The sequence below is a fragment of the Hordeum vulgare genome, chromosome 4H (assembly GCF_904849725.1).
Source record: "Hordeum vulgare subsp. vulgare chromosome 4H, MorexV3_pseudomolecules_assembly, whole genome shotgun sequence".
Classification (NCBI taxonomy): domain Eukaryota; kingdom Viridiplantae; phylum Streptophyta; class Magnoliopsida; order Poales; family Poaceae; genus Hordeum; species Hordeum vulgare.
In genome coordinates, this window is record NC_058521.1 from 466,377,434 (window position 1) to 466,393,952 (window position 16,519).

Consider the following 16,519-nt stretch of genomic DNA (forward strand, 5'->3'; position numbering starts at 1 on the left):
GAACTTGTTGTGCACAAAAAACAACATGAACTGCAATATGCATGCTCCATCTGTCGAGAATTCATGCAGCATGGAGGCACGAAGGGAGAGACTAACCTCTTCATCTTGGGCGGCGAGCGGCGCCGATTTACCTTTTCCCACAAGGCTCTGCTCCGCCCCGCTGTTCCCCATGGCGAGACGCCTCCCTCCCCTGTTTCCTGGGACGATCCACCGCGTTATATCGCCTGTCTCCCCAGATGGCAGCAGCGCGCACCTTCCTTCGCCGGCGAAGGTGGGATCGGACTGGGGGGGGGACAAGGAATGTATCAGCATCATGTATGGAAAACGCGATCGCAGGAAGGAATGCGTATATCAGCCTTGAAGCCCCTGCCATACTTGCAACGGATGCGGATGCGGATCCCATCCCGGCGACTGTTCGCCGTTGGCCTTCCTCCTCATAACTTGGCCCCACCGCCGTGTACGGTGTACCAGCCTTGTCGTCTCCTCTCGCGTCCATGGCTTCGAGGTTAATTGCAGGGAATTATCACATTTTTATAACGAATCAGTGTTATTAGTTGTGTTTATCGCAAATCAGTACTCCGAGTTTACAGAGATTTTACAGACAGGTACATTTTGACCGAAGGAGTCCTCCTAACCATCCAACCTTAAATTGGTTTGCAAGCTTAATTACGACTATCATTTTAAGGCCTAAGTGTTTTCAGGTGCGTGTCATTTTTTTGCAAAAGGAAAATCATAGTTTTTATTTAATCTTGTATGTATCCTTGTTTACAAGAAAAAAAGGTTGGGCTGAGGAAACGTCGCGCCCCTAAACCGGAATCCAATACCGTGACGTGGTGTATGCAACACGCACTCGCTATCGCTGCGCTACAGCCAATGATGAATCTAGCATGATAATGAAGGGTAGGTTCAAAACATTAATTTAGTGAGCCTAATTAGCAAATACATTGCAATTGTTGCATGTAAAGCATATCAATACAATTTGTAAAGTGGTATATTTAGCTGAAATAGAATTATGAAGGGTAAGCTTAACCCTATCGAAGCTCACTTAGTAGACTCGCCACTAGCTACAACAAGATTTGCTTAATTTGAATCCGGATTTCCTTTATACTTTATATACAGTTTCGTCTTTTATCAAAACAAAATAAACAAGCGTCCGCAAGGGTCGGGATTCAATCCTGAGCCGAGGAGATGAAACCGCAATGTCGCTATCGCCGGGCCACTCAATCTTTCACGTAAATTAAAGTGTACAGCTATTTACACTATGCCCTTCCGATTTTGTGTATATACTTTTTTCCATATTTTTATTATCTTTTCCCATACCATGTGTATTCTTTGGGCTGTATACATTGTCTTTATTGTATATTAAAAAAATATACATATATACACATTGTATTTTTATAAAAAAAAGGCTATCATATTTAAAAAATATATTCACCTTATATTTAAATAAAATAATTTTATATAGAAAAATGTTCAATATATATACTAAAGGATGTGACGAACATTTGTTTTATATACGATACACTTTTATATGATGGAATTTTTAATGTATGATGCAATGAACATCTTTTTAATTATACGCTACTTTTTTATATGATGAACTATTTAAAATGTTCAATAAAAATAAAAAAAGGTCATCATATTTTTTAAAAGTGCTCATCTTACGTTTAAAAAAGATAATTGTATATCAAAAATATACAACATATATATGCTAAATGATGTGACGAACATTTGCTTCATATACGATATGGTTTTATATGATTAAATTTTTATTATATGATGCAATGAACATCCTTTTAATTTTACCCTGTGCTTTTATATGAAGAAATATAATAAAAATGTTTGACCTATAAATAAATAATATTTTTTAATATGTGATTTATATATATATACACACACATATATATACATATGTGTGTGTGGATAATTTTTCCAATATATGATACACACAATGCGTACGGCCTGAAGAATACCCATAATATAAAAAAGATAAGAAAATCTAAAAAACCTATATACAAAAAAGACGGAACAGTCTAAGATATAAGGACATGTACAATGATGCTACCATAGGAGTGCCACATAGGTTAAATGATGAGGTGAAGGAGAGAGAACTCGAAAAAAGGCTTTGACTTCTCTTATTTAAGAGAAGACAAGAGGTTATCTCTTAGTACAATATGTCTCACCATGTTTTTAGGAATAACTAATTATAAAAGATAAGGCTAAGAAATGATTCATTGTAAAAAAAAATTTGTCATCTCTAAATTACATGCAAGATTTAAAATAAGACTATCTTATCAACCATTGTACATGCCCTAAAGAGATGTATGCGTAGTAATTGATGTGAAATAACTAGTGGCCGGATGGTAGCAAGGTGCGGGGCGAGCGTCATTTTCTGCTTTTTTTATGGGACCTCCTAGAACTCACTTGACTGAGACATAGATTGGTCTCAGTCAGATTACTAACTAGCATCTTTTTTTGTCGTTAAGCTACCCTCTCCCCCTGGAGTATCTGGGTTGTTGGACTGGGCTCATATGCTTGGTTAGGTCCCTTTGAACTTGTTTTTTATAGAAAAATGCTAACGTTCACACGTGTGGTACGAAACAACATGGCGCAAACGCTTTTATCATCATCCATTTTATTATGTCAAAACAGATGACATTAACGAATTTTTTTTGGTTTTGATCTTAAAAGTATTTTATCTCCTAATTAAAAAACTCAACTAAAAATCATTTTCACCATTAAATCCGTCTCGACGAGATCTTCAAAACTAGATCACATGTTGATATGTTTTGATGAAAAAACAATTTGACCAAAAATTGCCATGATGTTTACACAGTAGTTGCCATAGTGTTTACTCTAAAGTTGCCGTAACATGTTTTATCTATTTTTTCTTCTAGATTTAAAGCTACCGTTATATTTTCAACTACTTTTTACGGTAATTTTTATTAATTGACGATGGCAATTTTTATCTCACGAGTCCAATACAAGGTTATTTTTCTGAATAATCAATGATCGTTCGATGTAAGTTATGTTAGATGTGTATAGCCCCTTTTCTGTATATCCCCATTGTATAAGGTTTTTTTAACCTTTTCCCACATGTATATGTACTCGCCCTTGGCCCCATGTGAATGTTAGTTGCTCATTCCTAATGTGGTATCAGATGCTTAGGTTCTCTTCCCGCATGTTGCAGCTTCGTGCTCTCCCCCTCCATCGCCTGTGCTGCTGCTAGCTGCGAGCTAGCTGCTCCGGCCTCCCTGTAACAGCCTGAGACCGATGCTCCTGTTGACACTCAAAAAGTGGCACAAATCGTAAAAGTTACTTAAATCTATGTCAAGATTAATACAAACCTATGATTGGAAGTCACCATGGGATGGCTTTCTTCGAGAAGATCAAGATGGATATGAAGATGATCTAAAACGGAGCTCGGATGCAAACGTTATGACAAGTTCGGAGATGCTCATATTGACACCAGATTAAAGAATGGCATGAAACTCGATTTAGATCGAACGATTAATTATGCGTCTCGTCGAAACGATCGATTTTGATATAAAGATCATTTCAATCAGAGGTCGTATGCAACCTATGAAGCCAAAACAAGATGAACAACAGAAGCTGCACATGCATTTCACATCCACCGAGTTTTTTGACTCGGTGCCTCCGAGTTGACTTGGTAATTACGAGAAAAATCACTCGGGAATTCCAAGTGAGATGTAGAAGATTACAGAAAGATGGTCACGTTAACTCGGTGGAACCGAGAAAAATCACTTGGTGGCTTCGAATTGCTCCGAAAAATTGCTAAAGTTTCCTGTCCGAGTTAGTTAGGGTTTTGGATGGGATTTTTAGCCCTTTTCTTGTAAAGGAAGTCCAGTCGCCTCATATATATGTGAGAGGTGACGTTCGATTGGATAACACACAATCGAGCAAATCAATCTACTACTTTTTATCCTAGTTTTTACATCTCTCCCTTGTTCTTTCTCACTCGTTCTTCGCTCGTTCTTCGTGTTGGAGAGCCGCAATCCTCGAGGCTCTAGGGGCAGGTGAACCAACCTAGGGCAGCCCATAGCCGTCGTGCGTATAGACGGGGTCCCTCCCGGGCATATGGGGTTTTGGGTCTTTAAAAGCGCCCACCGACTGTCTTGCGTATAGTGTTGTCGGTCGGGTCTCCTTCGAAGTGAGCTGTGGTGCATCACCCTCGGCGTTGGAGGTACACGGTGACGTGTTCGTGTGTCAACAGCTTTAGAAGATTCCCCTTTTATTCCGTTGCCACCCTGTGATTTAATTGTTTGTAGCATTCATCATCGCATCATCCGCATTGCATCGGCACTCCGCTGCCGTCAATTTTCAAAACTTGCATCCGTTATTAGTTGCTGGTTCTCTCCGTTTTCGTCGTTGACTGTTTTGAGACCAACCACACACGCACGCACCCGCGACATGGATAAAATAGTTGTTTTTAAAAGTGTGTATAAAAATTTCTCGGATTGGGTTAAAACTTGGCGTGCGGTCTTATTATAATGTAGGTAGACCGCCTGCCAAATTTCATCGCAATCAGAGTTCATTTGATACCCGTGCCGTGATATATATAGCGAGATTATAGCCGGTTTAATAGTCAGACGTTTCGGTGTTTTAAAAATCTGTTACGGGCCGCATCATTTTCCTCTCATCCCTACATAACCCAACTACACAGCCCACTAGACCCCCCAATTCACTCCCTCCGTTTATGGTCGTCGGACCGCGATCAGACGGACGAGGTCCATCCCACCATAGACCAAACCCTATATAAAAACCACCCCATGGGGAGAGCTCTCTCACTCCACTACGGTTTCCCCTAGACAATTTGCAACCATGCCCTAGAAAACCCCACTTGCTAGCTTCACCTCCTCTCTCCCCCGAAATCCTACCCAGGGCTAAATCTGGACCATTGGATCCCCATCCAATGGCCCAAAAATCGCCCAGTCTCCCACCTACGGGACACGTCCGCCACCAACCGGACACGTCTGGGCGACAAGAGCCTCCCACGCAGCCTCTCCCTCTTGTACCCCACCTTGCTTTCCCCATGGAACCAGCCAGCCAGTGCTCATGTTTCTCCTCGGATCCACCGCCGTCGTCCACCTCGCGCCACCAACTGCCCAAACTCCGAGACCCCACGATCCCCGCAAGCTGCAGTGCCCTCTCAAGCAGGGAGCAGCAGCACGCGAGCAGCAGCATCCGCCCATGGAAGTCGCGATGCAGGTCTAGTGCCTCGCCCGCGCCTCCCCTGTTTCTCCCTCTGTTCTGCTGCTCCTCAGATTCCTCATGTAACTCCTTCCTCTCTCTGTGTCCCTTTGGGCACAAGCAGGAGCACCCGAGCCAAGCCATCCATGGAGATTCGTCGCCGCTGAAGCCGTTCGCCGCCGCGAAGACCCAGGCCCCGTCACAACCACGTCGAGATGATGTCCCCTGCAGCGCCATGAGCCACCTGCAGACCTTCTCCCGTGGGCAACCTCGCCCGTCTCAGCCATCCTCGCCTCCAATTGGAGCTCCCTCCCTTGGGGAATGGGTTCCGTGCCTCCGGATGTGGCGGACCCCCCGCTTCCCCGCCGGCGCCCGTCCCCGACAGCCGCTCGCCCCGGACCTCCTCAATGAGCATCTTTGCCGCGTTTTTCTGCTCCTGTGTTGGTAAGACCCCCGTGCACTCGTGGAGCAGAGAACCCGCTGCTATGTTAGTATTGGTGGAAATACCCCTGCTCAGCTATCACATGAACGAGCATAGCGGAGCTGGTCAACCGCGATTTTTGCTCATGTTCCTTTTATTGGTGCACATCTACACCCTGTCGTAGTTCTGATTCATCTAGAATAAAGTTCCTGTTATATCAAAAATTGTGTGTAGCCGAGCTGGCCAGTGCGTTCAGACTCCACCAAGGGATCTTGGGTTTGAAACTCATGCACCCCTATTTTGCCATGTTCCTATTTTATTTTTGCACACACACAACGTTTGGGCTACCTATTCGACTAGGCTTGCCTAGTAGAGTGCTTTCGGCTCATGTAGTTTATATTTTTTTGTCCCAGCCACCTCAATATTATTTTTTGCATGCATTTGGTATCCATGTCATATGATCTTGTGTTGCTCGTATCTTTTAGACCGTAACTTCGTTGGAGATAAGCTATATATGTAAACCGATTAGAATAACGTGTAGATTCACGTGCTCCACTTTATTTTTCCGTTTAACAAACATAAAATATGAAGTTACACACACACAACGTTTGGGCTACGTATTCGACTAGGCTTGCCTAGTAAAGTGCTTTCGGCCCATGTAGTTTATATTTTTTTGGTCCCAGCCACCTCAATATTATTTTTTGCATGCATTTGACATCCATGTCATATGATCTTGTGTTGCTCGTATCTTTTAGACCGTAACTTCGTTGGAGATGAGCTATATATGTAAACCGACTAGAATAACGTGTAGATTCACGTGCTCCACTTTATTTTTCCGTTTAACAAACATAAAATATGTTTAGGTAAGATCTGGACAGATTTCGAAATTAACGTGCGCGGTCATTTTGGAAATGCTATATGATGTTTCTGGCCTCATTTAAAACATAAAACATGTTCAAGTCAGATCTGGATAAATTTTGAAGTTAACGTGTGGGGTCGTTTCAGAAATTCTATATGATGTTTCCGGCCTCATTTAAAATGCCTAGATAGGTAGTTTATTTTTGTTTCACCTCTTGCCATGCTTAAACAACATTTAATATTGTCATGTACCTAAACGAGAGTTAACTAAATAATTTGGAGGTGGAGTTTCGTCAATATGCAACCCATTGCATATTGAGCTTCACTTAATGTGTAGTGTTTGATTGTTGTGATTGCCATGTCATGTCTTGCATAATTGAAACCGACCATGCAGCATATTTGGTTGTGCATCATATCGTGCATGTGTCGTGTTGATTCTTGTTTCTGGTTTGCTTCTTCTCACTAGAGTTCTGCAAGCGTGTCGGAATGTGAGGATCCGTTCGACTACGTTGGTTTGTATGCTTCACGTATTCGTTCTTCTTCCAAGCGGGATCATAGGCAAGATGACCATTTCCTTAGATACCATTACTATCACTGCCATGCTAGTTGTATCGTTTGTTTCGCTGTGTCTCGCTGCCTACCACATGTTTATTAAGCCTCCCAACATTGCCATGAAAAGCCTCTAACCTTTCCACAACCCAGCAAACCACTGTTTGGCTATGTTACCGCTTGCTCAACCTTCTTATAGCGTTGCTAGTTGCAAGTGCAGTTGCTTCCATGTTCCAACATGGTTCTTCGTTAAATCACCATATTTTCTAATTAATTTAATGCACCTATATAGTTGGTAAAAGGTGGAAGGCTTGGCTTTCTAGCCTGGTGTTTTATTCCATCTTTTCCACCTTAGTTTCGGCTATTGTGTTATGTTCCATAAATGAGCGCTCCAAACATGCTTGGGGTTGTTATGGGGACCCCCTAGATTTTTGTTTTGGAATAAAACTCGTCTGGCAAGACCCAACATTGGTACTATATTTGTCCAACGTAATAATACTGAACACCGTTAAAAAGCATAGGGTATCATGAACCCGAGGAGTAATTTGACATAATACAGGGGGGCTAGTGCTGCTGGTGTTGGCCCAAACTAGAGCCGTTTGTGGGGCCAACCTGGGGCAACTCGGGAGATTTCTATCAGGCCACCGTACGTTGTGCTTATCCGGCGTGTCTTGAGACCGAGATACGCGCCTTCTATCGGGATCATCACACGCCCGGCGGCCTTGCTTGACTTGTTTTACTTTTCTTGAGTGTCTTGTGCATCGGGATTTCGGTCATGCTTTCGGCTATTCCAGAGTTGAAGTTTTCCACTAAGGGATCCGAGGAGATCACGAGATTCATGGTCGAGGGTTTCTATGCATCTTGTGGTAGTTTGTGATGGACTAGTTGGAGCACCCCTTCAGGATTAAATCTTTCGGAAAGCCATGCCCGTGGTTATGTGGCAAACTTGGAAACTTTGTTTAACATCATGTTCTAGATAATTTGCAGTAAACTTAATTACAACTTGCCAACTGTTTGCGTAACCGTGATTGTCTCTTCTCGTGAGTTCTTCATCCGGAAGATGACACGGTGGGGTTATGTGTGATGTAAGTAGGTGTTCACAATCATTCATTTGATCATTATTAGTTCACGTACGTTATGCGTAGATCACCCCCTTTTATTCTTGTACTCGTAAGTTAGCCACTCAAATAAATGCTTAGTTGCTTGTTGTAGCCTCACCACTTAACCATACCTCACCCATTAAGTTTTGCTAGTCTTGATACCTTTGGAAATGAGATTGCTGAGTCCCTGTGGCTCACAGACTACTACAACACCAGTTGCAGGTATGGGTAAAGAGATACTTTGAGGTGAGTACGATGATTGTTCTTTTGGAGTTTCTTCTTCTTCTTCTTCATCGATCTAGGTTGGGTTCCAAGCCGGTAGCCTAGGATAGCAAGGATAGACGTTGTGTTGGAAATATGCCTTAGAGGCAATAATAAATTAGTTATTATTATATTTCTTTGTTCATGATAATCGTTTATTATCCATGCTATAATTGTATTGATTGGAAACACAATACTTGTGTGGATACATAGACAAAACATTGTCCCTAGTAAGCCTCTAGTTGACTAGCTCGTTGATCAAAGATGGTCAAGGTTTCCTGACCATAGGCAAGTGTTGTCACTTGATAACGGGACCACATCATTAGGAGAATCATGCGATGGACTAGACCCAAACTAAATGAAGGTAGCATGTTGATCGTGTCATTTTGTTTCTACTGTTTTTTTGCGTGTCAAGTATTTATTCCTATGACCATGAGATTATATAACTCACTGGCACCGGAGGAATGCCTTGTGTGTATCAAACGTCACAACGTAACTGGGTGGCTATAAAGATGCTCTACAGGTATCTCCGAAGGTGTCCGTTGAGTTAGTATGGATCAAGACTGGGATTTGTCACTCCGTGTGACGGAGAGGTATCTCGGGGCCCACTCGGTAATACAACATCACACACAAGCCTTGCAAGCAATGTGACTTAGTGTAAGTCATGGGATCTTGTATTACGGAACGAGTAAAGAGACTTGTCGGTAAACGAGATTAAAATAGGTATGCGGATAATGACGATCGAATCTCGGGCAAATAACATACCGAAGGACAAAGGGAATGACATACGGGATTATATGAATCCTTGGCACTGAGGTTCAATCGATAAGATCTTCGTAGAATATGTAGGATCCAATATGGGCATCCAGGTCCCGCTATTGGATATTGACCGAGGAGTCCCTCGGGTCATGTCTACATAGTTCTCGAACCCACAGGGTCTGCACACTTAAGGTTCGACGTTGTTTTATACGTATTTGAGTTATATGGTTGGTTACCGAATGTTGTTCGGAGTCCTGGATGAGATCACGGACGTCACGAGGGTTTTCGGAATGGTCCGGAGACAAAGATTGATATATAGGATGACCTCATTTGATTACCGGAAGGTTTTCGGAGTTACCGGGAATGACGAATGGGTTCCGGATGTTCACCGCGGGGGGGGGGGGGGGGGCAAGCCCACCCAGGGGAAGCCCATAGGCCTTAGGGGTGCCACACCAGCCCTTAGTGGGCTGGTGGAACAGCCCAAGAAGCCCTATGCGCAGGAGAAAGAAAAATCAAAGAGAAAAGAAAAAAAGGGGGAAGTGGGTTAGTGGAGAAGGACTCCACCTTCCAATCCTAGTTGGACTAGGATTGGAAGGGGAGGACTCTCCCCCTTGCTTCGGCTGAACCCCTTGGGGCTCCTTGGCAAGGCCCCTCCCCTCCCACCTATATATACGAAGGTTTTAGGGCTGATTTGAGACAACTTTGCCACGGTAGCCCGACCACATACCTCCACGGTTTTTCCTCTAGATCGTATTTCTGCGGAGCTCGGGCGGAGCCCTGCTGAGATAGATCATCACCAACCTCTGGAGCGCCGTCACGCTGCTGGAGAACTCATCTACCTCTCCGTCTCTCTTGCTGTATCAAGAAGGCCAAGATCATCGTCGAGCTGCACGTGTGCTGAACGCGGAGGTGCCGTCCGTTCGGCACTAGATCGGAGCGGATCGTGGGACGGATCGCAGGACGGTTCGTGGGACGGTCCGCGGGGCGGATTGAGGGACGTGAGGACGTTCCACTACATCAACCGCATTTATTAACGCTTCTGATGTGCGATCTACAAGGGTACGTAGATCTGAAATCCCTCTCGTAGATGGACATCACCATGATAGGTCTTCGTGCGCGTAGGAAATTTTTTGTTTCCCATGCGATGTTCTACAACAGTGGCATCATGAGCTAGGTTCATGCTTAGATGTCATCTCGAGTAGAACACAAAAGTTTTTTGTGGGCGGTGATGTGCGATTTGCTGCCCTCCTTAGTCTTTTCTTGATTCCGCGGTATTGTTGGATCGAAGCGGCTCGGACCGACTTTACTCGTACGCTTACGAGAGACTGGTTTCATCGCTACGAGCAACTCCGTTGCTCAAAGATGACTGGCGAGTGTCGGTTTCTCCAACTTTAGTTGAATCGGATTTGACCGAGGAGGTCCTTGGATGAGGTTAAATAGCAATTCATATATCTTCGTTGTGGTGTTTGCGTAAGTAAGATACGATCCTACTAGATACCCATGGTCACCACGTAAAACATGCAACAACAATTAGAGGACGTCTAACTTTTTTTTGCAGGGTATGTTTGTGATGTGATATGGCCAACGATGTGATGTGATATATTGGATGTATGAGATGATCATGTTGTAATAGTTAATATCGACTTGCACGTCGATGGTACGACAACCGACAGGAGCCATAGGGTTGTCTTTAAACTAACGTTTGTTCTTGCACATGTGTTTACTATATTGCTAGGACGTAGCTTTAGTAGTAATAGCATGAGTAGCACGACAACCCCGATGGCGACACGTTGATGGAGATCATGATGATGGAGATCATGGTGTGGCGCTGGTGACAAGAAGATCATGCCCGTGCTTTGGTGATGGAGATCAAGAAGCACATGATGATGGCCATATCATGTCACTTATGAATTGCATGTGATGTTAATCCTTTATGCACCTTATTATGCTTAGAACGACGGTAGCATTATGAGGTGATCTCTCACTAAAATTTCAAGCTCAAATTGTGTTCTCCCCGACTGTGCACCGTTGCGACAGTTCGTCGTTTCGAGACACCACGTGATGATCGGGTGTGATAGACTCAACGTTCACATACAACGGGTTAAGCTTGACGAGCCTAGCATGTGCAGACATGGCCTCGGAACACATGAGACCGAAAGGTCGAGCATGAATCGTATAGTTGATATGATTAGCATAGAGATGCTTATCAATGAAACTACTCTCGACTCACGTGATGATCGGACTTCAGATAGTGGATTTGGATCATGTACCACTCAAATGACTAGAGAGATGTACTTTTTGAGTGTGAGTTCTTAAGTAATATGATTATTTGAACTAATTGTCACGAACATAGTCTAATGGTCTTTGCGAATTACGATGTAGCTTGCGCTATAGCTCTACTGTTTTTTAAATGTTCCTAGAGAAAATTTAGTTAAATGTTAATAGTAGCAAACTTTGCGGACCGAGTCTGTAAAACTGAGGATTGTCCTCGTTGCTGCGTAGAAGGCTTATGTCCTTAATGCACCACTCGGTGTGCTGCACCTCGAGTGTCGTCTGTGGATGTTGTGAACATCCGACATACACGTTTCTGATGACTACGCAATAGTTCAGTGCAAAATACTTAATGGCTTAGAAGCAAGGCGCCGAAGACGTTTTGAAACGTCACGGAACATAAGAGATGTTCTAAAGAGATGAAATTGTGATTTCATGCTTGTGCCCTTGTTAAGAGGTATGAGACCTCTGACAAGATTCTTTGTCCATGAGGTAAAGGAGAAAAGCTCAATCGTTGAGCGTGTGCTCAGATTGTCTGAGGACGACAATCGCTTGAATCAAGTGGGAGTTAATCTTCGAGATGAGATAGTGATGGTTCTCCAAAGTCACTGCCACCAAGCTGTGAGAGCTTCGTGATGAACTATAACATATCAAGGATATATACAATGATCCTTGAGCGATTCGCGATGTTTGACACTGCGAAAGTAGAAATAGAGAAGGAGCATCAATAGTTGATGGTTAGTAAAACCACTAAGTTTCAAGAAAGGCAAGGGCTAGAAGGGATACTTCGTGAAACAGCAAAACAATTGCTGCACTAATGAAGAGACCCAAGATTAAACCCAATCCGAGACTAAGTGCTTCGGTTATGAGGGGAACGGTCACTGAGGTGGAGCTACCCTAGATGCTTGGTAGATAAGAAGGCTGGCAAAGTCGAAAGAAGTATATTTGATATACATGATGTTGATGTGTACTTTACTAGTACTCCTAGTAGCGCGAGTGTATTGGATACCGGTTCGGTTGCTAAGTGATTAATAACACGAAATGAAAGCTACGGTATGAACGGAGACTAGCTAAAAGCGAGGTGACGATAAGTGTTGCAAGTGTTTCCAAGGTTGATGTGATCAAACATCGCACGCTCCCTCTATCATCGGGATTGGTGGTAAAACCTAAATAATTGTTATTTGGTGTTTGCATTGAGCATGAACATGATTGGATCATGTTTATTGCAATACGATTATTCATTTAAAGAGAATAATAGTTGTTCTATTTACTTGAATAATTGCCCTCAATGGTTTATTGAATCTCGATCGTAGTGTTACACATGTTCATAATATTAGTGCCAAAGATACAAAGTAATAATGATAGTACCACTTAGTTGTGGCACTGCCACTTGAGTCATGTTGGTATAAAATGCATGTAGAAGCTCCATGCTGATGGATCTTTGTACTCGCTCATTTTTGAAACGTTTGAGACATGCAAACCATACCTGTTGGTATAAATGCATGAAGAAACTCCATGAGAGATGGATCGTTTGGACTCGCTTGATTTTAAATCACTTGAGACATGCAAAACATGCCACATGAAACAAGAGAGTAACTTGTTGGGAATAATACATTTTTGATGTGTGCAGTCCAATGAGTGCTAAGGCACGCAGTGGATATCATTATGTTCTTACTTCATTGACGATTTGAGTAGATCCAGGAGTATTTACTTGATGAATCACAAAGTCTGAAATATTGAAAAGTTCAATTCTGTTTCAGAGTGAAGTTCGTCGTAACAAGAGGATAAACTGTCTACGATATGATCATAGAGATGAATATCTGAGTTACGAGTTTTGGTACGCAGTTAAGATAATGTGGAAATTGTTTCGCAGTTTATGCCACCTGGAACACCATAGTGTGATGATGTGTCTAAACGTCATAGCCACGCCCTGTTTGATATGGTGCATACTATGATGTCTCTTATCGAATTACCACTATCGATTATGGGTTATGCATTAGAGACAACCACATTCACTTTAAATAGGGCATCGCGTATTTCCGTTGAGATGACACAGTATAGACTGAGGTTTAGAGAAATCTAAGCTGTCGTTCTTGAAAGTTTGGGGCTGCAATGCTTATGTGAAAAGGTTTCAGTCTGATAAGCTCAAACCCAAAGCGGATGAAAGCATCTTCATAGGATATCCAAAACAGTCGGATACATCTCCTATCTCAGATCCGGAAGCAAAGTGTTTGTTTCTAGGAACGGATCCTTTCTCGAGGAAAGGTTTCTCTCGAAATAGTTGAGTGGGAGAGTGGTGGAACTTGATGAGGTTATTGAACCATCACTTCAACCAGTGTGTAGCAGGGTGCAGGAAGTTGTTCCTGTGGCGCCTACACCAATTGAAGTGGAAGCTGATGATAGTGACCATTAGAGCTTCGGATCAAGTTACTACAAACCTCATAGGTGGACAAAGGTCGCGTACTGCTACAGAGTGGTACGGTAACCCTGTCTTGGAGGTCATGTTGTTGAGCAACAATGAACCTACGAGTTGTGGGGAAGCAATGGTGGGCCTGGATTCCGACAAATGGCTGGAGGCCATGAAATCCGAGAGACAATCCATGTGTGAGAACAAAGTGTAGACTTTGGAGGAACTTCTTAATGGTAGTAAGACTATTAAGTAAAGATGGATCTTTAAAAGGAAGACCGATGATGATGGTGATAAGTCACTATTAAGAAAAGCTCGACCTGTCGCAAAGATGTTTCCGACAAGATCAAATAGTTGACTATGATGAGACTTTCTCACTCGTAGCGATGCTAAAAATCTGTTAGAATTATGTTAGTAGTTGCTACATTATTTATGAAATATTGCACATAGGATGTCAAAACATTATTTCCTCGACGGTTTCCTTGAGGGAAGATAGTATGTGATACAACCAGAAGGTTTTGTCGATCCTAAAGATACTAACAAGTATGCAAGCTCCAGCGATCCTTCAATGGACTGGTGCAAGCATCTCGGAGTTGGAATATACACTTTGATGAGATCATCAAAGATTTTGGGTTTGTACAAGGTTTATGAGAAACTTGTATTTCCAAAGAAGTGAGTGGGAGCGCTATAGAATTTATGATAAGTATATGTGATTGACATATTGTGGATCAGAAGTAATGTAGAATTTATGTAAAGCATAAAAGGTTGTTTGAAAGGAGTTTTTCAAAGGAATACCTGGATTGAGCTACTTGAACGTTGAGCATCAAGATCTATGGAGATAGATCGAAACGCTTAATAGAAGTTTCAACAAGATGCATGCCTTGACAAGTTTTCGAAGGAGTTCAAAATAGATCAGCAAAGAAGGAGTTCTTGACTGTGTTGTAAGGTGTGAATTTGAGTAAGACTCAAAACCCGACCACGGCAGAATAAAGAGAATAGACGAAGGTCGTCTTCTATGCCTTAGCCGTAGACTCTAAAGTATGCCATGCTGAGTACCGCACATGATGTGTGCCTTGCAGCAAGTCTGTTAAGAGGTACAGAGAGTGATCCAAGATTGAATCACTGATCAACGGTCAAAGTTATCCTTAGTAACTAAATGGACTAAGGAATTTTTCTCGATTATGGAGGTGGTTAAAGAGTTTGTAGTAAAGGGTTACGTCGATGCAAGCTTTGACACTAATCCGAATAACTATGAGTAGTGAAACGGATTCGTATAGTAGAGTAGATATTTGGAGTATTTCCGAATAGCACGTAGTAGCAGCATCTATAAGATGACATAAAGATTTGTAAAGAGCAGACGGATCTGAAAGTTTCAGAACCGTTGACTAAAACCTCTCTCACGAGCAAGACGTGATCAGACCCCAGAACTATATGGGTGTTGGATTCGTTGAAATCACATGGTGATGTGAACTAGATTATTGACTCTAGTGCAAGTGTGAGACTGTTGGAAATATGCCCTAGAGGCAATAATAAATTAGTTATTAGTATATTTCTTTGTTCATGATAATCGTTTATTATCCATGCTATAATTGTATTGATTGGAAACACAATACTTGTGTGGATACATAGAAATAACACTGTCCCTAGTAAGCCTCTAGTTGACTAGCTCGTTGATCAAAGATGGTCAAGGTTTCGTGACCATAGGCAAGTGTTGTCACTTGATAACGGGATCACATCATTAGGAGAATCATGTGATGGACTAGACCCAAACTAAATGAACGTAGCTTGTTGATCGTGTCATTTTGTTGCTACTGTTTTTATGCGTGTCAAGTATTTATTCCTATGACCATGAGATTATATAACTCACTGGCACCGGAGGAATGCCTTGTGTGTATCAAATGTCACAACATAACTGGGTGGCTATAAAGATTCTCTATAGGTATCTCCGAAGGTGTCCGTTGAGTTAGTATGGATCAAGACTGGGATTTGTCACTCCGTGTGACGGAGAGGTATCTCGGGGCCCACTCGGTAATACAACCTCACACACAAGCCTTGCAAGCAATGTGACTTAGTGTAAGTCACGGGATCTTGTATTATGGAACGAGTAAAGAGACTTGCCGGTAAACGATATTGAAATAGGTATGCGGATACTGACGATCGAATCTCGGGCAAGTAACATACCGAAGGACAAAGGGAATGACATACAGGATTATATGAATCCTTGGCACTGAGGTTCAGTCGATAAGATCTTCATAGAATATGTAGGATCCAATATGGGCATCCAGGTCCCGCTATTGGATATTGACCGAGGAGTCCCTCGGGTCATGTCTACATAGTTCTCGAACCCGCAGGGTCTGCACACTTAAGGTTCGACGTTGTTTTATGCGTATTTGAGTTATATGGTTGGTTACAAAATGTTATTAGGAGTCCCGGATGAGATCACGGACGTCACGAGGGTTTCCGGAATGGTCCGGAGATGAAGATTGATATATAGGATGACCTCATTTGATTACCGAAAGGTTTTCGGAGTTACCGGGAATGTATCGAGAATGACGAATGGGTTCCGGATGTTCACCCGGGGGGGGGGGGGCAAGCCCACCCAGGGGAAGCCCATAGGCCTTAGGGGTTCCACACCAGCCCTTAGTGGGCTGGTGGGATAGCCCAAGAAGCCCTATGCGCAGG

The 16,519-nt window shown here is 42.8% G+C and overlaps 1 protein-coding gene across 1 annotated transcript; it reads left to right on the plus strand.

Moving 5' to 3' along the window:
• Positions 1–5,027: 5,027 nt before the first annotated feature.
• LOC123446628 lies at positions 5,028–5,856 on the plus strand. Its single transcript, XM_045123201.1, has 2 exons — positions 5,028–5,229; positions 5,336–5,856. The coding sequence occupies exons 1-2, from the start codon at positions 5,077–5,079 to the stop codon at positions 5,657–5,659; spliced, it is 477 nt and encodes a 158-aa protein (XP_044979136.1). The 5' UTR covers positions 5,028–5,076; the 3' UTR covers positions 5,660–5,856.
• The last annotated feature ends 10,663 nt before the right edge of the window (positions 5,857–16,519 follow it).